The sequence below is a fragment of the Quercus robur genome, chromosome 7 (genome assembly GCF_932294415.1).
Source record: "Quercus robur chromosome 7, dhQueRobu3.1, whole genome shotgun sequence".
Classification (NCBI taxonomy): Eukaryota; Viridiplantae; Streptophyta; class Magnoliopsida; order Fagales; family Fagaceae; genus Quercus; species Quercus robur.
The window spans coordinates 11301457-11324668 of record NC_065540.1 but is presented as its reverse complement, the minus strand read 5'-3'; the positions used below and the strand labels follow the sequence as shown (position 1 = coordinate 11324668).

General features: G+C 35.7%; 3 protein-coding genes across 3 annotated transcripts; 1 reads left to right on the top strand and 2 right to left on the bottom strand.

Annotated features, from left to right (window-relative positions):
- Positions 1 to 10170: 10170 nt before the first annotated feature.
- LOC126692238 (uncharacterized) lies at positions 10171 to 11226 on the bottom strand. Its single transcript, XM_050387765.1, has 3 exons — positions 10737 to 11226; positions 10524 to 10645; positions 10171 to 10414 (listed from the first exon to the last, which is right to left on the bottom strand). The coding sequence occupies exons 1-3, from the start codon at positions 11053 to 11055 to the stop codon at positions 10352 to 10354; spliced, it is 504 nt and encodes a 167-aa protein (XP_050243722.1). The 5' UTR covers positions 11056 to 11226; the 3' UTR covers positions 10171 to 10351.
- A 522-nt stretch (positions 11227 to 11748) lies between these two features.
- LOC126692237 (2-Cys peroxiredoxin BAS1, chloroplastic) lies at positions 11749 to 16381 on the bottom strand. Its single transcript, XM_050387764.1, has 7 exons — positions 15996 to 16381; positions 15144 to 15218; positions 14651 to 14732; positions 14473 to 14552; positions 13936 to 14061; positions 12268 to 12381; positions 11749 to 12125 (listed from the first exon to the last, which is right to left on the bottom strand). Exons 1-7 carry the CDS (start codon positions 16206 to 16208, stop codon positions 12009 to 12011), a joined length of 807 nt encoding a protein of 268 aa, XP_050243721.1. The 5' UTR covers positions 16209 to 16381; the 3' UTR covers positions 11749 to 12008.
- Positions 16382 to 19092: 2711 nt separating this feature from the next.
- LOC126692234 (transcription termination factor MTEF1, chloroplastic) lies at positions 19093 to 21467 on the top strand. Its single transcript, XM_050387761.1, has 2 exons — positions 19093 to 20214; positions 20939 to 21467. The coding sequence occupies exons 1-2, from the start codon at positions 19255 to 19257 to the stop codon at positions 20957 to 20959; spliced, it is 981 nt and encodes a 326-aa protein (XP_050243718.1). The 5' UTR covers positions 19093 to 19254; the 3' UTR covers positions 20960 to 21467.
- The last annotated feature ends 1745 nt before the right edge of the window (positions 21468 to 23212 follow it).

Here is a 23212-nt window from a genome sequence, read left to right as displayed (position 1 = left end):
GTGTGCATCAATTACAAGACAAAAGACTTTGTTAAAAGGGTGAAGGAATAAACAATTAGTCTGATGGCAGGAATAAACAAGTGGAATAAACAATTAGTTTTCCTCCATGTTTGTAGAGATTGATGTTTTTCATTATTCTTTTTGCAATGATTATTAGGTGATAAACAAAAGAACAACTAACTAAATGTTTAATGGCAGGAGTTGATATTATTCTAGATCATATTGGAGCATCCTACCTAAAATTTTATAGAGATTGATGATTTCATTATTCTTTTTGCAATGATTCATTAGGTGATATAAAAGAACAACTAACTAAATGTTCAATGGCAAGAGTTTATGTTATTCTAGACCATATTGGAGCATCCAACTTAATGCAAAACCTCAAGAGCTTAAAATTTGATGGGAGGCTTTTTATTATTGGAACTATGAGTGGCTTTGTTACAATATTTCTATCATGATCATTCAACCATGATCATGAAAAAAATATATTGATATATGGAAAGTAAAACATGACATCTAAAAAGTAACTCTTTGTGTTGGAATGTACTATCAATGTAAACCGAGCTGTATAATATAGATATTAAGTAAACTAGACCAACAATGCTTTTTTTTTTCTTTTTCTTTTCCTTCTTTTTGCAAATTAATATTTTCCCAATTATCAATCCATCACAAAATAAATAAATAAAATTACTCCTTCAAACCTAATTTGTGAACATCAATAATTCTTCTCCCACTCTCTCTCTCTCTCTCTCTCTCTCTCTCTCTCTCTCTCTCTCAATTAACATTTCTTAACTTTTCAACTTTCCATTTTGTTGATGCTCATTTTGGAAAAGCCCAACAACAGAAAGAAGCCCAACAATATGGGCAGGAAGGAGTTAGCAAGATTGAGAGAAAACCCCACTAAGCCAGAATGGCAGGAATAATGGATTATAGGCCTATGAAATAAACAAGTGAGTCTTGAGGAAAGCAAATGGGCCTAAAGGAGCCCAAAGAAGGAAGTAGCAAACTCATGGACATTATGTGATATAGAAAAGTAAAAATGGGCCACAGTAGGCCCAAAGTAAGAAAGTAAGGAGTTGATAGAAAGCCCATGAACCCCAAGGATGAAGGATGTGGTAATTGAGGCGGGAAAACCCAAAAGAGTTAGTAAAAGCCCATGGGAATATAGAGTTAGAAAGTGGGCCGAGGATGCCCAAGGAAAGTAAACAGGCTGAGGATGCCCAAGGAGAAAGAAATTGTCCAAAGGAGCCCACAAGCAATGTAATGGGTCAAGAAAGCCCAAAGTATCATGAGTATAAACTCAATGACCATACTGGGTCATTGTAACCAATTGAGAAAAGAGTATACAATAGGCCCGAAAGAGGTCCAACAATTATAGATCAAATAGCGCCGCAGCAGAAATAACAGAATGGCATGGTAGGAATACTAGCAAGCCCACGGAAGGAGCAAACAGTGGGCTAAAAGGGAGAAAGGCCCACAATCAAGATATGCCTAGCTCTTGGAGGAAGCAAGCCAGAAAGAATGGAGGATCAGAAAACAATTCACGCCACAAGGGACCAAGAATGAACTACAGAACGCGCAGACAAACCTCCAGTCCATGGCAAACGCATGAGCAGCAGACAAGCTTTGGACATACACGGAAGTAGAGCACGCATAAGACCCAGACACTACCAACCTGTACCTAGCCAATATAGGAGTCGTGGGTTATGGGTCTGAGGTAAGAGAGAGTATGGTCTGGCGATGGGGAGAAGGGAAAGCCTATTCTGGAGTTCTCACTCAAACTCTTTTGAGGGAAATGTCTTGCTGGGATGACATACCACTCAAAAGAGAGGATGATGAGTTGGAACCACTAGATGCATGCCATGAGGGATAGCAAGAGAGAATACCCACACTATGGTGGATAAGAATGCCACGGTGAACAAGCAAACAAAACAGTTTTCTTTGTCTAGTAATGGGGAGTGGCACAGCCAGCACAAGTAAGTGGTGGTGGTTGGGCAGCTGACAAACCAATGGGTGGTCAGGAAAGACACTCTAATCTAGACAAAAGTAGTTAAAGGCTAAAATGGTAAAAACCAGTCACGGCAAGCAATATATAAAAGGCCCTCGCCATGCACAGTAACATCATCGCAACAGTAGTAACCACTAAGAGAGAATTACAGCACCACCATCACACTACACGAGTAAGCACTAAGAAAGAAAGAAAAGAGCGGGAAAGAATTAAAGTAATAAAACAGAGAAAAAAGAAGAAGAGGATCAGAAAGAGAAATAGAAAGTGTGGAATGGCAAGCACACACCAATAGGCTAATCCCTTCTCTCCCTCTAAAAGCCTACCATCTGTTGGGGATAAAGATTCGTTTGGAGCATAAGTTATTCAGACCCGTTCCGTCAAAGTGGATAATTTCTACAACAGGACCCTCCTGCGAGGTTACCCACGTTTAGGGGTGTACACGGTTCAGTTCGGTCGGTTTTAGAAAGGTTTTTTGCACCACACTTATAGGGTGCGGTTTCAACCTATGCTTGACCGCACCTCATTTTTGGAGTGTAAGAACCGACCTACACAAGGTGCAGTTAATCTTAGCGGCTCAGTGCGGTTCATTCGATTACTTGGGCTAGACTTTTAAAAATTACTATTCTAAGTTTTGGGCCTTTAGGCCTTTAAAAAATAGCATTTTGAGCCCATTTTGACTTCTTTTTAACTGAGCCTTTCTTTATCAAGTTTCAACCACAAGAACACAAAATCTCAACCTGTCACAAGACTCACAACATTCCAAATCAAATACACAATTATAGAGTATAGTCTCAACTATAATATGACTTAACTCTCAACCTGTCAAATTAAACATGTGTTTATTAAACACATTAACACATATTAATAAATCTAAACCTGTCACAACATTCCAAATCAAACACACAAGTATAAAGTATCAAGTCTCAACCATAACAAGAGAAAATAACCCTTAAAACAAAATCAAACAACATAGAAAAAAAAAATCAAACATTAGTGAACTCAAACAAATATTATAAATAGTATGAGAAAATACCTAGGAACTCTTTAAGCCTTTGAGATTTAGTCCTTTATTAGGCAGAAAGCTGAATCTCTTAAATTACCCTGAAATTACAAGAAAATAACCCAAAAAAAAAAAAAACAAACAAACAAACAAACATTAGAATCAACAAGAAACATTCAGTGAACTCAAAATAAAACCAAAAAAATTAGGGGTTAGGGTTACAAAAGACAGAACTACATAGTGGCAGAGCCACGGTGGAAAACGGAGATGAGAAGGAGACTGATTGAGAGCAAAAGTGGTTAGGTGGGAGCCTGAGAATCTGAGATTGAGAGGAAAACTTTAATATTTGTTTGGCAGGATTAGGGTTTGGAAGAAAATGAAGGTGAGTTGGTGACTGAGTGAGTTGAGTATGAGAGCAAAAGTCTAAAAAAGAGAGAAAGAGACAAGTCAGACAACTCAGTCTCAGGGTGCCGGGTACGTGTGTGGCTGAGAGTAAATAAGAAAAAAAAAATCTTACACACAGTGACTTTAACACTAACCAAACGACATTGTTTTTCTTTTTTCTTTTTTTTAAGTGCTAGACAACTTAGACAAGACAACTATTCAAACTTTTATTTATTGATGATAGGCACACTAACGTTATTTTTTTTTTTTACTTCACACGCGGGTGAGAAACTAAGAGTCCTCATAAAAAAAATTAATAAAAAAAAAGAGAGAAAAAAGAGAAAAAAAAAAAAGAAAAAAGAAAAAAAGAAATTGAGATAACAGAGCACGGCGTGCTCTGTTTAAACTAAGAAACAGAGAGCACGGTGTGCTCACTGCTCAGCATTCCATATATTAAAAAAAAAAAAAAAAAAAAAACAAACAAACAAACAAACAAAAACAAAATTATATAGATATTAAACATACTCGGTGTGGTTCGGTTCTTGGTGGTGTGCATGTCTCCGCGGCGATGGCCGCACTGGTCTGAAATCGGTACTGAAGAAATGCCACCGACCACCATGCTGGAAACCTTCAGCGGAGCCCTGAGAGGGGCGGATTGATGCAGTAAGACCGGTTTCAGTCGATGCCGGTAGATCAACGAACAAGCCTACCCACATTGAGGAAGTGGTTCCCTCCTTGGTATTAGTCCTATAACACAACTGAACATTGCAGACTAACCTATTCCTTCTTTGATTTCATTACTTATCATTATTATTTCCTTTCTTGTCTTTTGCAATTTCACTTATAATGTGTTCCTCATTGCTATATCGTTTTTTCTTCTTATTTTGATTTAAGATCCCTTATTTGTTTTGCCTGGCAGTAAGCACATCTCTTCTATAATTGTTTTATTATATTTATCTGTCGTAACTCTTTTGCAATAGTTTTGTTTCATCTGACAGCAAGTGTGTTGTCTTTATTATTATCCCATTGTATCTGTCTGCTATAACTCTTTGTAGCAATTTTGCCTGCCATGGGCATGTGACCAAAGTTTCAGCAAAAGGGGGCATAGTTTGTGCATAAGCCAGACCAAGGTGAGTTGCAATTGGACCGGTCCTGACTCTCCTACCTAGAACACTTGGGCCACAGTGTAGCAGAAGGCAGCCCAGCCCAAAGGTGCAAAAAGGCCCACCACACATTTATTATTCCATCAAACTCAATCTGATAATAATTCAAACTCCCTTCAACTCTATGACTCTCCTTCTCCCTAATCAAGCAACTATGAAAACCGTTCAATTGCCATCTTATTAGAATTCCCAAAAAAAAAAAAAAAAAAAAAAAAAAAACCTATTGATTATATATATATATATATATACTTTTGCGAATTTAGGAAGTCCCTCTAAAGTGAGTTTTTTTCCCCTCCATATTCTTCAAGTATTTTCGATAAATTTTGTTGGTGATGTGCCATTGAAGATCTCAAGTACCAACAACATTGGTTCCCATAAACTAACCAAAAAAATCTCAAAGCCATAGTGAAGAATAGAGCAAAAGAATTGCAATGAGTTTTGACTACTATAGTTTTTGTGGTCATTAATCAATGTTTAGAAAGTGGTGTCTCAGATAGAAATGTATATTAAGTTTTCCAATAAATTGTAGATGGATGAGTTTTTTTCCACTAATGGATACCTCTTATGTGCATTTGTGTGATGTATTCTTCATTATGGATAAAGTATTCTCTTTGTATATGCATAACATAAATCAGTTTTGTTGTATGTGCATATTAGTTGTGACATGAATGTAGATGCATAACTTAGTACAAGTTATGCTACTCTTTTTTTGGTTTTGTGTTGTAACAAATTTAGATATTATTATGGGATGCCTTTGCTGGAAGACTTTGCAAAACTGCAGAATTTGATTCAATGGAAAGAAAATCAAATCAAAGGAGATGTAAAAAACTAGATAAGGTAGAAATAGACAACCAAAAAAATGTCAGGGTGAAAGATTATCCAAGTTTGGACAAAGCCTCAAAATCTATGAAGACCAATTGGATGTGAGAAATGCCAAGAAGATGTATGCTTGGCTATCTAAAGAAAGTGAAGTTGGATAAAATATGAAGAGGACCAATGAATTGAATTGAGTTCCCTATCACAAGTCATCTCTCTCCCTCTTATAGTTTTGATTTTTTTTTTTTTTTTTGAGTTTAAATTTAGTCATTTTGAAAATGAGAATTTTAATTTATATCAAAACACAATCTTGGCTATGTTTTTGAATATGTCTATTGGTTATTTGAGTAATATCAAGTGTATTTTTGTGATGAGTTTTGATTATCATGATAAAATCCTTTAAGGGAATGAGAACTTTGAAATATATATTTGAAACTTAAAAAGTTTAGTTTTTAAAGAAAAAAAAAAAAGAAAACATAACGCACTATAATATAATTTAAAAGAATATGAACCACCCACAAAATGGATAAACAAAAATAATAGAATTATATATTTGTAGAGATAGAGAAATGGAAAATAGTTTTAGAAATTTTTTAATTTTTAGGGAAAGTAAACTATCTTCAACAAATTTTGGAGAACAAAAAATACATTATATCACAACTACAAAATAATTATATATTCTCACGCATTGCGTGGGTCTGAGACTAGTTTAAATGAAAATATTAACCCTTGTCAACATGTGATTATTTCTTAAGTATTCTTTGTAATTTTTATTTGGTGACACTTGGAAACTTCCCGTTAGTAGCACATGACGTCTTGTAATTGGTTGGAATTTTCACTCTCTACAGATACATTCTTAGAAAATGCGTAACATAGCTTTGATAGTACAATGAAGTATTTGAAAAATAACGAAGGTAGAGGGAAAGAAAGAGAACCCAGTGAGTTCAAATGGTTTAACCTTACAAGCCTACATTCCTAACAAAAATCCCCTTATAGCTTCGTCGGCACTATTAAGTTCTATGTTACAATGAACTAATTGAAGAGTATTTATAATAGGATAAATCCTGTACAAACTAGGATTACAACACTTGAAATACAAGTAGGCTTAAAATTACCAGTATTCCAAATAAGATTAAAAGTACTTTACTTGCCCTCTAGGTAGGATTAGATGCAATGAAGTATAAACATAGACAACAGACTTGGGACTCGATATCTTTTAAGCTTTAACATCTTCAATTCTTAACCCTCACCCCACCTGACTCCTCCATGTAGTAGAGTGATTAAAGACTGAATTGAGTGAGATCCAGATAGGTAAATACGTTATCATCATAAAATTAGTAGAAGTCTCTTCACTGTATTGTTTCTTATCATTCTTTTCTATACTCTTTATCCTTTGTCAATAGAATCTTATTACAAATATAAAAAAATCCCATCATCCTTTTGTTGAACACCGCGAATATGAAATTATGACACCCCTAGCTTATTTTAGAAAAGAATTTGACAAAATAGTGTTTCATTGTCATGAACATTAGTTCTCTGATCTTGAAGCAAGAGGAACAAGAGGTTACTGAACATAATCAAGTTTTCTTAATTGTCAGTGATCGTGAATAAATGGTTAAGAATAGTGGGATTTTCTGTGCAGAAAACTTTGTTCATCTGTAGCAGAGTATGCAAAATAAGAACTTGGCTAAATTCTTAGGAAAAACACTTTCTTTTGTTTCCGCGTTTCCAGGTTTATGGATCGGATTTTGGCGGCTTATTGTTTCGTTTTATTTAAAATAAATGTCATAATTCTCAGCCTACCTGCCTAAGAATTATTTACAACTCACAATATTAATAATCCATCTTCTGCATGACATGGAGAATCAGCAGGAGTACTAAATCGTTGAACAGCAAGGATTTGAATTCAGCCTAATTATTATTTGTTGCTAAGCATAAACCAACAACTCCAAGGTGGTCTATGGATGTAATTTTTACTGAGTGCAAAAACGTTGTGAAAGCTAGTCCTGCTTTACTAAAGATGTTGACAAGGGAATGAGAAGGTGGCAACGAGTACGTCCATAGAAATCAAAATCCAAGCGTAATGAGATATGAGAAATACCGAAAAAGGCCAACAGCAATGAATAGATGATAATGTGGAGTTTGAAAAGGATGAGCAGCCAAGCAGGGCCTTACAATATGCTTTCATGAAGGTCAAAATGCAAAGTGTAATAAGAAAATGGAAAAGAAAGTTCTTATTATTGTAGAATCTGTAATTGGATATTTAATGCACGATATTGGAGCCTCAAAGAAATGTAAGAACGCCCATGTGATGAATATATGGAATCCTTTGATCGTCTAGTAGAGATCATATTCACTTACAACCCCCCCTCCATCCTTCTGCCGAAAAAAAAAAGTTCCTTGCATTAGCTCACTGCTAGTCTAAAGGGATTTCCTCGGTTCCAGAAGTTGGGTATATGCTGCTTTGCCAGTGACACACAAGTAATATTGGTGTTTATACCCAAGGATAGATGCCTGCAAGATTTAACAAGGCTCCTCGGCAAGATTTAAGCTTTGCTTCAGCAAACCTTACTGAACTGGAAGCAGGGTTCAGTTCAATGGCTCGGTGAACACTTTAGTAAGTCACTACCAGGAATGACTTGGAGAAATGTGAACTGGAAAGACCGAGTGAAGGCTCATCATGTAAGGCCTTCCCATGGCACCATTGTATGAGAAGATCAGAACATTTCTCAAGTGATCCTCCATTGCCCAATGACATCAGAATAAGGAAACCTGTCATAAAGCTCCATGAATCATGCTTGAATGCACAAAAGGACACTCAAATTCCTCTAAAAATACTCCTGCACCATACTCAGAACCCAAAGACCTTTTGGCAAGGCCTGTACAGGCCAGAAATTTCCTTGTCCTGAACTCCCTTTCTTTGAGACGCTCTAGAAATTCCCGAACTGCCATATCTGGTAGTCATACAAGAGAATTCACTTTCCCCTCCTGGCCTCCTCTTATTCCATTCCTTAAGTCCATTTTACAGTTGATTCACCTTCATCTGATTTTCTGAACTCTCTCATAAACAACTTGTTATATGTTTCAGCAGTTGCACTCTGGCATTCTTTCCTCCTCTAGCATCCATAGAAAAATAAAAGCTGCAAAGATTCTTCACTTTGGAAGATCGGGCAATGCCATTCAGCTACAAGGCTCTTGGCTCAACTATTTCTCAAATTTTTTACCTTCAGCTAGCTATTACAAGGCTCTATAAGCAACAGCCTTATCGTACATTAGAGAATGAAGTTGCTGTTGCAATGAAGAAACTTCCTTTACAGGTTCACAGCTAAACTTAGTTAAACTTTGTAACGTTCTCCTCTGCTAATCCTAAAGCGTTTCCATCAGATGGAAAACAGGCAACTAATACAATTGAAGTTATAGGTTGCCACACCCTACCTACGTCTATTAAATTGTGTAGAAATTCCACAGATCTCTCTAACACACACACACACAAACAGACATTCTAGACAAATTTCTGAAGGAGTGGGGAACAAAAGTTTTTGTAAAATTAATGAACCCTAAACAAGTTTACCATATACAAGAGGTGGAAAATATATATAATAACTCGTTTATTTCTCATTTATTCTTCATGCAACCATCTTTGGGTACGCATTCCTTCTTCACATGCTGTCAAATTACATCTATCTATCAAAACTCCTGCATTACACCAATACATTGGCAATGCCTTTTAAGCTTAAAAATTATGTGTGATTTTCAATTTTCCTTTTTGTTAAATTATTAATTGTCTCAAAAGCTTTAGCTTTTAGGAAATTGTGAATTTTTAATCATTTAAACATCCCTGAAGGACATATGTTCCACAGGTTTGGCTAGAAAGCAATTTATGATGCAGCAAGTTCTTATGATGCTACAATTTCTAGTATACCGAGGAACAGTAATTGGTTTTGGAATCATGCTAGGTCAGATGATCTTGTTACCATTCAAAGTAAACTGTGTCTGATTGAACTGCAAGATGAGGATAAGCCAATCTGGTTCCCTGAAAATCTGGTACGTAGACTTGTGCAAATGCATAGAATTGTAATAGATCTAAACACCTGAGGTGAAATGGTGGAGGATGCTTTGGTTTCCCTAAGAAATTGCTAGACACTCTATTATTGGTTGGTTGGTGAAATAGGCTTACCACTAAAATTTAGTTGATGCAGTGTGGTATTAAGAATAAGATAGAGACCCAATATGCAATCTGTAAGCTGAGAGTTGGATGTAGAGAGCATTTGTTTTTTGAATACCCATTCTCAAGAAGTACCTAGAGATCTATCATAAATTGGTACCTCATCAAGCATACCAAATTCTGCTGCGGTGACATATTAGAATGGGGAGAAAATCATCTCAAAGGGAAAAGCTTGAAATCTATTGTATGCATACTTGTGGTGTGGGCTGCCATTTATCATATATGGTAGCATAGAAATGTAATAATAATTATCGTGGGAAAATTAGGGCATTGTGAGATAGATTAGATGAGAGATAAAGGGTAGAATTGAATTTCAAGGAGATTTATGAAACTCTGTTCAAAATAGAGTGTGTTGTAGTTTGTGGGGGAATTTCTTACTCAGCCATTAGAGCCAGAGTAAGATAGTGTTCCTTGTGATGTATGGCTTATCTGATAAAGTGTATCTTCTGTGTTGTATCCTGTAGCTTGCTACAGCTAGTTGACTGAGTTTCATCAGTAATTCTTTTTATTGAAACAAAAGCCTCATTCATCTTTAAAAAGAGTCATTTAACCATAATTCTAACATTTCTTAATCTGTCAATAAAACAAGTCATCCATTGATGCACGATTATTATTCGAATTTTGTTTTAATAAAAATATCTACATGTTATTGCTCTTCCATTTTGCATTCTCATCCATGGAAATGCCAGAACAATTTTCTAAAAGGACAATGTGGCTGAAAAAAAAAAAAAAAAAAAAGTAGCCGCTAGTATACCTCAAAAGTTTTGAGGACTATCATCCAACTGTTTCTCATCTTCTATATCCACCTCCAAGATTTCCTGAGAGAAAAAACAAGCGCATGCTATTACCAAAAGAGCAAATAATTTAATTCAGCTAACATTTCTCAGTTATAAAATAAACAAAACAATCAAAAGTGAAATGACTCACAGGGATCCTCTGCTTCAGATAATTACCGACTCTAGCAACTACAGTACTACGTTTGTGCCAAAACCGACCTTTGAGACTAATCTTCACAAACGGCCCATCTAACTCCGCAAGTTCAACTTGTCCTAAACACAAAATTCAACACTTTATTCAAATCTTAGAATTAATGAAAAAAAGAGGAGTGTGTGTAAGTGTAAACACATGGAGTAAACTAACCTGTCATGCCAACAGAAGTGTCGAAAATCTGAGCCAACTCGACACGAGCATCGACTAAAACCTTTCTAATGTTGTCTTCTGTCAGATCGAGTGGTGGTGGTAATGAACCTGAAAGAGATGTTGCTGAAACCCGTAATCTCATACGTGTTGAAGATGATGTTAGAGGTGGTACCGATACCATTAGCATATTCTTACTACCAAGCCGTGGCCTTTGTAGAACAATTGGGGTTTGGATATTTGAGATGGGAAAAGCATTACAGGTTGGTATGGATAATATTGTTGTGAAATTATGGTGGAGAACAACCGCCTCCAGCGACATCCCTTTTCTCTTTTCTTCTATCTTCTATTAAAGTCTTTCTATTTTTGTATCTGGTAAAGGGAACCACAGTACTCCAAAATGAAGAGATATAGATTATACACACAGAACAGAAGTGGATAGAATAGTGGGACCCTTTATAGGTGGCATATGTAGCATCACAAATCTGAAATATAATTCCGACAAGCCATTGTTTTAGCACGCCGAATGATTCCAGTATGAACTATGAAGTGGGAGTTTTGTTTTTTGGATGACATTTTTTTAGGGTATAATTTGCTCCTATAAAAAGAAATGCTGATAAATAAGAAATCTGATATTGAATTGATCTCATTACACACACAAAGGGGAAAAAAATAGTACTTTCATAGATCAGACATTACAAGTTCAAACCTTATCATATGTATTCAAAACCAAAAAGGAGTTGAGAAGGAAGAGAAAAAAAGAAGTATCCCGGTCACCCTTCCCATCTCTTCTTACAAGATGCAACATGACACCATCCCACAGGAGGATAATTTCAAAATTCACACTCACATAATCACATAATTCGATCAACTAGACAGGATTGGGTTTATATTAACGAAGATTCATCCAAATTGCTAGAACCCACCAGTACACATCCAAATCAAGTTTCTTCTCTTAGCTATAATCCTGAGACATGCCTTAATCCTGGCACCCAAGTTTCAATGCTTGGAGGACTAACATAATTGGCTTATGATTGAAACTCTAATAATAATAATGGATGTAATTCATCAATTATACATAGCTACAACAATAAATTCCCAAAAAATAAAAAACAGGATTTGTCCCGTCAATAACGCATTTATTCCCACAAACTGCAGCTCAAAATTCATTAAAACTGAAAATACATTACATGAAAAACAAAACTCGATTACACCTCACTAATTTAAATAAACATGCAACTGGGGTCATGATGGTAGAGACCCGATCATCCCACTCTATATTGCTGAGAAGTACTCTTTGCTGAGCTTGGGGTCTGGCTTCATGGATTTCTCCCCAGGCTTCCATCCAGCAGGGCAAACTTCATCTGGGTTATCCTGCACATACTGCAAAGCCTGCAGGACATAAAGTGACAATGATCAATTTAGAAGGCAATAAAGAACAACAAGAAAGTAATGCTATTCTAAACAATAAAATAAATCAACGGAAAAGTCTTAAAATTATATAATCAGTCATTGACTTGTCCTTATTGAATACCTGGAGTGTTCTCTTCGTCTCATCAACACTCCGCCCAATGGCAAGATTGTTAATGGTGGAGTGTTGTATAACTCCTTCCTTGTCAATAATGAAAAGTCCCCTCAATGCAATGCCCTATAAAAGATTGAAAGGAAACTTGTAAGACAAAATAAATGCAGAATATAATGCAAACCAAGTTGTAGCTAATGGAGAAAACTGTAATTTAAATAAGAAAGCATCTACCCACATTCTACAAGCACTACATTGTAAACTTTTGAAAGCAAATCATAGACTTTTATCAGAATTTTTTAATTTTTCCAAACACAAAATAATTATCAAATCGAAATCTAAAAACTCTCATCAGTGTTTGCCAATTTCCATGGCTAAAACTCTTTAAATAATGGCACATGTTGATTCAATTACACAAAGGAAACCTTCAAGGTTCTCAGAAATACATAGGTTAGAAAAACTACTCTGCTTTTTGTCACAATAAATTAAAACTTCACAGCCACCCCCCCCCCCAAACAAAACTTGTCAGCAACCATGGAAACACAAAGAATTCTTTTGATATCCTTCTTTTTTCTCCCTGAATCTTGTTAATCAAAAAAATAAACATAAAAATTAAACCAGAGGGAGAGAGTTTGTTAAATCTTGTAGAAAATTGGATGATATATGACACTAAATTGAGAAGATAAAGAAAACCAACTCTTGTGAAGAAAATAAAATAGATAGACAACTGATGAAACACAAAGGATATAAGAGTCAGAAAAGCAGTGACTACTGTAGAATAAGAAGCAGAGAACACTAAAATTATGGACCCACTTTCTAGACCTGAGTCCTTACCATCCAACCATAGACTTTCTCAATTGAAGAACAAAAGTTGCTGGTCAAATTACAAAACCAAAGAAACAAAAGCATGTGCAGAATTAAGCACAACAGGTTTTGAAGCAAAGACATATGATACAGCTATTCTGAGATAGGCATATATCCATATGTGGAGATCATTTTAAAAAAAGAAAACCACAAACATTATAATAGAAAGCAACACACTAATAGCCATTTCAAGAACAAATTCATTATTTTTGCCTCGTGTGCCACCTTTTCTGATAAAAATTTTAGAAGTCATCATATTTTATCAAGGTTAGATAATTTTTATTTTTTTTACAGCAATGAGTTGGCAAAGATTATCCAGAGTCCACACGCCTCTCTATGAATCAGATCATACCACTTCATAATGTTACAGAACAGTTTTTGAAACTACATGAATAACCTGTTTTGGCTTCAGTTCACAACATGTAGCAGCATATCATGATATCATAATGGTATTATTCAACACAATACAGATAAAAATGGCATGGTCAAAACTCATTGGTATCATTTTATTTTTTATAGGTAAGAAAAATTTTATTGATAAAAAGGACTACTTTATGTAGAAGGATGAAGCAACCAACAAAGATGAAAAAAAATTTAAAAAAAAATTATGTACAAGAAAAGAGAGAATCTATAAACATCTGAATGGAATCACTGGTATCCTGTGTCCACTACAGAACTTAGCATACCATGTTCTTATTAACTCACCCATTATGATTTGGTTCTATTATTAAAATATATATATATATATATATTAAGAAAATCCTCTCCAATATGCTATTTTAGGATGAGGCTCTAGCCAAAACAAGTTATTCATACCTGATCTGGGATTAGCACACCAAAGGATTTTGAGATTGATTTGGTGACATCAGAAATCAGGGGGTACTTCAGATCACCAAGCCCACCAGATTTTCTGTCTGTTTGTACCCACGCAAGGTGCGAGAACTACACCAAAGATAACATAAGACCATCAAGATAACCAATAATTTCCAAATTAAGGCAAAGCAGTAAGCTAATAAAAAAACTTATAGTAAGAAAATATAAGAAAACATAAATGGCCACACTTCATCCAGACAAAAAGCCTATAAAACGGCAGCTATCAGTTGACTCAAAATTTTTCATTGATAAGAAAATAAGAATTCAGTTTCACAATCTAAACCCCATATTGCAATACACAAACTAAGCCTGCTGATCTAGCAGACAACACCATATAATAATTTTTGTTGAACTGAAATATAAACAATATACACCAACTTATCAAATTCAAATACACTCATTAAGCAGGGGGAAAAAAAAAAGAGTTTTGCTAGCCACTAGCTTTAAGAGTGTTCAAGATAAATGGAGGAAACAACTTACCACACTGTCTACTGAAACACCCAATATTTCTGTATTTAGCTGCTCAAATTCTGCATGGCGATCGCTGAAAGCAGTGATCTCTGCAAACAAAGGAGAAGTGAGGCGAGAATAAAGGAAAGCTATAGCATCAACTAATATCTAAACTTCAATTTTTAGATTTAGTTAGTGTCAAACAAACCTGTGGGACAGACAAATGTGAAGTCCAATGGGTAGAAAAAGAGAACCACATATTTCTTCCCAATGTATTCAGAAAGTTTAACCTGAAATTAAGATGCTTTAGTTGAATGAAGATTTGAATTATAATTATCCATGCCAGCAAAACAACATCAATCAGATAACGTTTTAACAAGCATGAAAAGTGAATTTGGGTCCATGAAGCTATCGCTCAATTAAGCAAGCTACCTATTTCTCTCCCACAAAACATGCTATACATTTTCTTCGGATAATTATCTATGAAAAGTGATGCTACAGATACTATAACTTTTACTACAAAATTAATTTATAATGTTGTTTATGTGACACCAAATGACATTCATTGCCACCTGAATTTGCAAGCCTTTTTGTAGACAAATTGGCTAAAAATCCACTTAATCAATTATATATAAATATGAAATCACAAGAATCAACCATTACTATTACTAGGATTCTCAACATTATTTTTTATAAACTACCTTGATGAACTCCTGATCAAAAACAGCCTCTGCCTCGAAATCTGGTGCGATATTTCCAACCAGTGGAAGTTCGTTCTGCAAAAAAGAACAACGAAAGCAAAACATACCTCAGAAATTAAAACAGAACAAAAGGAAATATTTATCTTCAATAGCATTTCATCACTGCCGTTAATAGATGGCATAAGTACTCAAATTCCCATTTGGCATTGCTGTAGAAAGTAGAACTTTAACCGAGAAAGCTCTTTAACCCAATTTTTTGCTTTTTAGCTTTTATGTCCAGTTTTTTAAAACCTCAATTTTTCTTACTTTTTCTCACATTTTCAAAATACAAGTATAATTTAGCACACTTTTAGCAAAAAGCTAAATAAATTGTTCCCAATCGGACATTCTAATATGTTTGGCAAAATACAGTGAATAGTGATTTAAAGGTTTTTTTTTCTAAAGCATGAACAGTGAACTGTAGAGATTTTTCCTAAAAGCTCTAAATTTCAGCTTTCCCTAAAGTTGTTTTCAGCTTTTAAAGACCCCATAAAAAGCTCTTTAGGAAAATTGCCAAAAGTTTACAGATTTTGGCTAATTGAGCTTTTTAAGGCTGGTAAACAATGTCACTAACTGAATAAAACCCTTGTAATAATATCAAATCCTTGAAATTTCCCAGTACTGGAGCAGAAAATCAATAGCTTGTTCAAATTCAATATTCTCCACAACGCAATTGTCATTCAATGAAGCAAATTATTGGCATGTAAACATTGCACATTACAAACCCAAAAAAAATTACAGAATCTAGAACAAAACGCAGCGTTTAGTTAACAAACAGAATGTACAAGAAATTGGATTTAAAAAGTGACATACAGACACAGAGGCCTTGACAACGAAGCTGGTGGTGCGTCGCGAGTGAGAGCGAGAAGTGAGGGAAATGGAGCGAGAGGGTTGGGATTTGAGGGGTTTGCGGAGGCCATTGAAGGATTTGGGAATGGTTAGGGTTTGAGAGATGGGGTTGGTAGAAGAGAGAGCCTTTGGTGTTGAGGATAAGAGAGTGGCGGAGGTGGCTGAACAAGAAGCCATTTTTTTTTAATTTTTTGTGTTTCTCTACCAAAGCAAAAGCTTCACTCACTAACTCACTCTCTCTCTCTCTCAGTCTCTGTGAGTTTGGGTTTGGGAAGTGTTGCCTAAATGGTAGGTGAGACTTGAGCGTTGAGAAGATAAAGAAAGAAAGACGGGTGGAGTTGGTGGCACTTTACTCGATTAAACCGGTTCCATACATTTTGGGAAACAGGTAATCTAGGTAATTTTTCGCTGGCATATGATATGCACCTTATTTTGTGTTGTCTAAACTATTTCGAAGACAAATCATTCAAACTCTCTTTCTCTTTTTCTTTTTCTTTTTCTTTTTCTTTTTCTTTTGGGGGTTAAAATTGTATCCAATAAATTAGTTACACTAGAAACTTTAAGATGAGGATACATGTTTAATTTTGGACATATGTCCATATTTGAATGTATATGCATTGAACATAAGTCGTGTTTTTTTTTTTTTTTTAATGTGCGTGAATTTTGAAAATCTAACTATCGAATAACATGTTCTTTATATTTTAAACATCCATGTCAAATTTCTTTCCAATCAAATATTATTTACTATAAAATCAATTAACTTAATTTTTATTCGTAATTTTAGACCAAAAAACTTGAAATTTAAACACTAAATTTATGACATAATTATTGATATTTGATTTTCTTAAAATTTTGCAAGTATAGGGGATATAATAAGAATATTCAATCCAATGGTTAGATTTTTAAAATTCACATTTCAATACAATAAGAGAAATGTAATGTCCACAACATTTTCACAACAAATCTTATGTGGCAGGTTGTTTCTTGCTATTACTAGTGGGTAAGAAAGTAATTTCAGTGGTGGATTTAAATTTAAAACTTGTAACAATCGGCCAACTAGGATTTTTTTATGAAAATATTGTGAAAGTAGCACCTCTCAAAAAAAAAGTAAAATACTATTTTAGTAATAAAAGTTTGTTTTTGTCCCTAAACTAAAAATTAAAATAAAAAATAAAAAATCATCCCTAAAATTTGTAAAAAGCATTTTCAATATTTTAGAGACAAAAATAGGGATAAAAAAAAACTTTTTTCAATAGTTTAGGGATGAAAAACAAGCTTTTAGTAAAATTGAAGAATATAAATAAAACATTTTTAATAGTTTAAGGGTGAAAGATTCAATAGTTTAAAGGAACGAAAAATAAACTTCTTAAAGTTTAGTGATGAAAAACAAACTTTTGGTAACGTTTAGGAGCCAAATAGTATTTCATTCAAAAAAAAATTGCATGAGGAGTTTGATTTTTTTGTGTTTTGCAATTGCAAACCCTTTTTTTTGGGGGGTGGGGTGGGGGGGGGGGGGGGTGGGGGGGGGTGTCAAGAACTTTCAGCTTCGACCTATTGGGCTTTTTCTGTCCTTTTTGATTTTTTGGTATTTTATGTTGTAGGAATTAGGATTTGAAGACCCAACTTAGGAAGAGAACTAAAAAGACACGCACACGTGTGGGTTCCAGTCAGCTCAACTAATAAAGTTTCTAATAGTTGTATAAGAGATTTAGGGTTCAATCCCTACCTACACCAAAAACTGATTGGTGTCTTGGTCTGGTGATAATAAAGTTATCATCAGAAGTGGACGCCATAAGTTGAAACTCTCTCAAAAAAAGACATGCACATGTCAGACTCAGCTTATGAAATTGATTAGAGGAAGGTACTAGTTGATTGATGCGGGTTTGAGTTGAAAACCAGAAATGAAAAGCAATGGTTTGAAAAGTAAAGCTTACGAAAATAAGATTGATTTCTTCTCTTGTACTGTTGTACTTGTACCTCATTAGAAAAATTCAAAGTTACGGGGCGTGTATAGGTGGGGATACGGGATTTTTTTCAATCGAACTCAGCCCACATGAATCAAGTTAAACTAATAGATTAGCCCTTTTTTTATAATAAAAAAAAGCATTAAAAAAGAAAATTTTTAACACAAGTAATAGCAAATTTACTAATCAAACTTAAACATAGTACTAAACTAACCAAACTATTTGATTAGTGCATTAAACCAACACAAATAACAGTAGATTTAGGGTCTGTTTAGATATAGCTTATTTTGCTAAAAACTGAAAATTGAAAATTGCAAACTAAAATCTAAAAACACTGTAACAAAATAATTTTTAAATGTGTAAATAGTACCATAAGACCCATTTTTAAATTTTTTTTCCTGAATAAAATGGTTGTGGGTCTCGTGAACAGTGCACTTTGTCTCCTAAAAACTGAAACGCGTGCATCAAAAAAGAAAAAGAAAAAGAGGAAAACGCAAAACGCCAGAGGTAGGAAAATAATTCATATCCAAATGTATACTTATAAATCTATTGGTAGTTTATCAAACTAAAAAAAGTAAATAATAAAACCATATAATATATATTCTAAATACAAATCTATCTAACCCAAATGGCTGTAAATAAAAAAAAAATTGGCAACCCAACCCACTAACTTTTCAAAACTAATCTAACCCGCCAAGTGTATTGGATTGGGTCGGTTTTAATAGATCAGTGTATGGGCTGTACACTCTTAATTGTTGGTAGCTCATCAACTATTTTTTCCCTTTAAAGAATATGGACGAGATTAATTTTACCCAAATAGAGAATGCACAACTTTAAAAAAATTTATTTTTAAAAATATAAAAATACTTTTACACAATACACAAAATAAACAAATAAAAACATGCTCCTTCAAAGCACACTAACTCATCTCCCTTTTTTAGTTAGGAACTTATACCATATGGCCTTATGGGCTCATAGGCAATAACTAAGCCTGTTAATAGTCTTTGGGCCCAAATTTTTTACTTCTCTCTTGAACAGTGGGCACCCTTATCACCTATTTCCCAAACTTTGTTGGTACTCACTTTAGCAATTAGGATTTCAGATAGCACATAATCTTCAAAATCATAATTTTTGGAGCCTTATCCACTTCCCCCACACAACCTTCTACATCCCTCCCATCCAAAGGAAAATAAAACAAAGAACTTCCCACTCTTCACACTCCTCACCAATCAGCCATGTAGCAACCAACCCCCAAAATAATGCAGCAAAAACACACAATCCATTTCCTCTCCACCACCACCACCAAACCCCATTTCCTTTCTTCCCTCCACCACCATGACTATTCTCAAAGGAACCTCCACTTCCCTCCTATCTTTTCCCTCAAAGCCACCACCACAACAACAACAACAACAACAACAACACTCTCTCTCCCTCTTAAACCCCCCAAAACCCCTGAAATCCCAACTATATCCCCACCTCCTAAAACCCACTCTCACTCTCACTCTCACTTCCAAGAAAAAATGCTCTACCTCGACTCAATAGGCCTCGACTTCTTATCCTTAATCGACCACCACCCTCCGATCATATCCGCCTCTCTCCCAGACCTCAAATCCACCGTCGATTTAATCACCTCCACGCTCTCCCTCACCTCCGTCGAGTTCCGCCGCATCATCAACATGTGCCCAGAAATCCTCACCTCCCAGGTCACCGACATAGTCCCCATCTTCACCTTCCTCCTCCGCGAGGCCCGCGTCAACGGCTCTGATCTCAAGCGCGTCATCAACCGACGGCCCAGATTGCTCGTCTGCAGCGTCCAGCTCCGGCTCCGCCCCACCTTATATTTCCTCCAGAGCATCGGAATCTCCGAGGTTCACAGACACACTTACTTGCTCTCGTGTAGCGTCGAAGACAAGCTCATTCCCAGAATCGAATACTTCGAAAAAATCGGCTTTTCGCGCCGAGACGCGGTCACAATGTTTCGGAGATTCCCGCAGCTGTTCAATTACAGTGTGAAACAGAACTTCGAGCTGAAATTCGACTACTTTGTGGTGGAAATGGGGAGGGATTTGAAGGAGCTGAAAGAGTTTCCTCAGTACTTTTCGTTTAGCTTAGAGAATAGGATTAAGCCTAGGCACCAGTGTTGTGTAGAGAAAGGTGTGTGCTTTCCTCTACCTGTGTTGTTAAAGACGAGCGAGGAGCAATTCCGTGATAGATTGGAGGTATGTTGTAATTCTTCGATACCATTCAGACATTCTCCTTTGTGGTGTACAAATTGTGATACTATCATTCAATCCAATATTATAGAGTAAATTTGGGTTCATTTTTCTTTGCCCATGTTTTAATTGTTGGGTTTGGTTTGTCATTGTTTTTATTTAGCTCTAGCTATGGTTTTTGATAAATGGGTTGTGAGTTATTGGGGTTTTGGGTTTGGCTTATGTTTGAGTAAGTCAGAGAAACACCAACTAGGAAGTGAAAATTTAGGCCCAGGTGTTTGGAAATTCGGCTCAACTCACAAAATCTATTTGAATTATTATGATCAACCTTGTGGATTACCCGTAATTCAAAAGTTTAAGATCATTGAAGTGATAGACTCATAGTATTCCTGTGGACTGAATTTGTGGGTGCTTTTACATGTACATACTTTTATGTTGTCTAAAACCTCATGTCTTAAACGAGGCGAAAAACTATTTTGATGTGATGTTGATGGTTCTATTTCCAACCAGGTAGAAAAGAATTGCTATCTATGTGATACAAGAATATGAACGGCGTCTGTCATTTCTGTGCTTTATAGATTATGAACCAATATGCATCTATCTTGTACTATATGCGATTTAGGAATGTGAGATTAGAAATGTTGCTTTCGGATTAGGTCCAGTCATACTAGTTGAGTGCCAAGTTCTTAGATCTGAATATCTGATATTTTGACATATTTTAATATCACAGGTACTTGAACCTCACCTGTAACAATACTAAGATTGGTTGCATAGTGTCTTTGTAAGGATGAATTTGAGGCTAGGGAGATTGCCTTGGTGACTAGAGTTCCAACAGTTTGGGGACGCCCAATAAAATTGGAACAATACGAAGAAATTACACAACTCTACCCCATATTTTTAGCTTTTCTCAACTGATGGAATACGGATATGGTGACAGTGAAGGCCAAAAGTTAGGTAGTATAAAGGTTATTGAAAAGGAATCGGAGTTTGCCATGTTTCAATATGTAGGCTTGTGTTTTTAGGATGGAAATTTTAGAGGGAGTGTGTGTGTTGCCAAATTTTATTTGGAAGTTTGGCTGCATATTGATTAGCCTAAAATTTGAAGGTTAAGATCACTAAAATTATATTCTTCCCGTGGACTGAATTTGTGGGTGTTGGAGAATCTAAAAGATTCACACAAGTTTAAACTATTCTAATATGATGATGTTAATGGTTCTTCTATAAACCAGGTAAAAAAAAGATTGGAATCTATGTGTCAATCCAAGTACTATGTAGAATATTAGATAATGTTCGTCTGTTCTATCCTTTATCTATGTGACTTAGGAATTTGAGACAGTCTGAGATGTTTGTTTGCAGATAGGGTCCATGCAGGATCCATCATATTGTATATAGTATACAGGTTGAGTGTCAAGTCCTAGAATCTGAGATAAGATCAATTTTATTCCTATAATCATTTGGCAGTGAGCCAAGTAATGCCAACAAGACTTTTGGCAGTGGAACACTTACTAGCGTTGTGCTCTATATGTTGTGAGAGGAAAGAGTGCATCTATTCAATGCATAAGATACCTTCTCAAATCTCAATGCAAAGGGCCTTAATTGGTTTTGACTGTGTGCTTATTCATGCAAAGATATGATGTTTCTTACTTGCCTTCACAATTGAGTATATCTCCGCCGTGAGGAAGGTGGTTTATCTTGGAGATGAAAGGAGTTCTGGTTTTACATGAAATAATTTTTACATTGCCGGGGACAAAAATGTTTACGTTGTGTTTCATGCTCATCTAACACAAATGGATCTTACAATAGTGTATTAGTGTGTGTAGATGAATGGTATGTGAAGTGTTTAATTAAACTTGTTTGAATCTTACCCCTCCAAACGAAACCTGTCATTTTTACCGTGTGTCTGGATGAAGCGGGGTGACTAGGGAGTTGGATGCATGGTGGCGTTTCATTAACTTTGTTTTGCTGTTTTTTCAAGGGGAAGGGGAAAAGGATTTAAGGGAATTGAAGGGGTAAAAGATGTCCTTCCAAAGTCCAAACCCATCACTTTTGGAAAAATGATCGGTCTCCATTCATTTTTTGTCTATTGTCAATTCCATAGTTCAAATAAAAATTTTAAAAATTCAAAGGTGTGCGGATTGTCATATCCTTTAGGGTAAATTTCACAAACCACCCCTGAGGTTTGTGATAATATCCAACTAAGTCCAGAACATTTTAAAATCTACCAATTTCATCCTAAAAAGACAATTTTGTCCCTGAAGACATTTTAATCCCTAACCCCGTTAACTCACCTCTCATCCCTTTCTCTAACTCACTAACTACACTGTCTCTCTCTCTCTCTCTCTCTCTCTCTCTCTCTCTCTCTCTCTCTCTCTCTCTCTCTCTCTCTCTCTCTCTCTCTCTCTCAGTAAACAAGCAACAAAAATGCTTGAATGAAACCAGCAATCAAAACTCACTTTCTTTGAACGAGGAGGAAAACACAACAAATTCAAACCCAAACCACAGAACATGCAATCAAGAATCAAGAACTGTGACAAAAAATCAGCCTCTCAACTCAAAATCCTAATCTAAAACCAAAACCAATCAATCAAAACATCCTCAGCAAGAAAAATTTTTTGCTCCTCCTTGCGGCTTTGTGACCGTCCACCACCAACCACCCCCACAGAAAACCCACCACCACTAATCGAAACCTAACCATCCCTAACCACCGCCACAAACACCGTGAGAGAGAAAACCCAAACCCTTCAATGTTGATCCACACCAAAACCCACGAATCACCACTTACCCACACGACGGCGCCGCCGCAAAGACCACGAGAGAGAGAGAAGGGAAAGACTCCAACGCCGATCCACACCAAAATCCACACATCGTCTAGGGCCCTCTGGCTTATAGATCGAAGAGTAGGTTTAGGGTTTTGAGGGAATGAGAATCAGATAGGGAAGAGAGTGATTTTCAGTGAGTGGGTTTGGGGTATGGGGTTTTGTGGTGGTGTTGGTTAAGGTTCACC

What these genes read in the sequence shown, in the direction of transcription:
- LOC126692238 (XM_050387765.1), bottom strand. Translation starts at nt 11,055, where the DNA reads ATGTCGCTGGAGGCGGTTGTTCTCCACCATAATTTCACAACAATATTA. An exon ending in CACTTCTGTTGGCATGACAG is followed by an intron (nt 10,646 to 10,736) that starts GTTAGTTTACTC and finishes TTTTGTGTTTAG; the next exon opens with GACAAGTTGAACTTGCGGAG. An exon ending in ATCTGAAGCAGAGGATCCCT is followed by an intron (nt 10,415 to 10,523) that starts GTGAGTCATTTC and finishes TTTTTCTCTCAG; the next exon opens with GAAATCTTGGAGGTGGATAT.
- LOC126692237 (XM_050387764.1), bottom strand. Translation starts at nt 16,208, where the DNA reads ATGGCTTCTTGTTCAGCCACCTCCGCCACTCTCTTATCCTCAACACCA. An exon ending in GTGTTTCAGTAGACAGTGTG is followed by an intron (nt 14,062 to 14,472) that starts GTAAGTTGTTTC and finishes TCTTTGGTGTAG; the next exon opens with TTCTCGCACCTTGCGTGGGT. An exon ending in GTGTGCTAATCCCAGATCAG is followed by an intron (nt 12,382 to 13,935) that starts GTATGAATAACT and finishes AATCTTTTATAG; the next exon opens with GGCATTGCATTGAGGGGACT.
- LOC126692234 (XM_050387761.1), top strand. Translation starts at nt 19,255, where the DNA reads ATGCAGCAAAAACACACAATCCATTTCCTCTCCACCACCACCACCAAA. An exon ending in AATTCCGTGATAGATTGGAG is followed by an intron (nt 20,215 to 20,938) that starts GTATGTTGTAAT and finishes TTAATATCACAG; the next exon opens with GTACTTGAACCTCACCTGTA.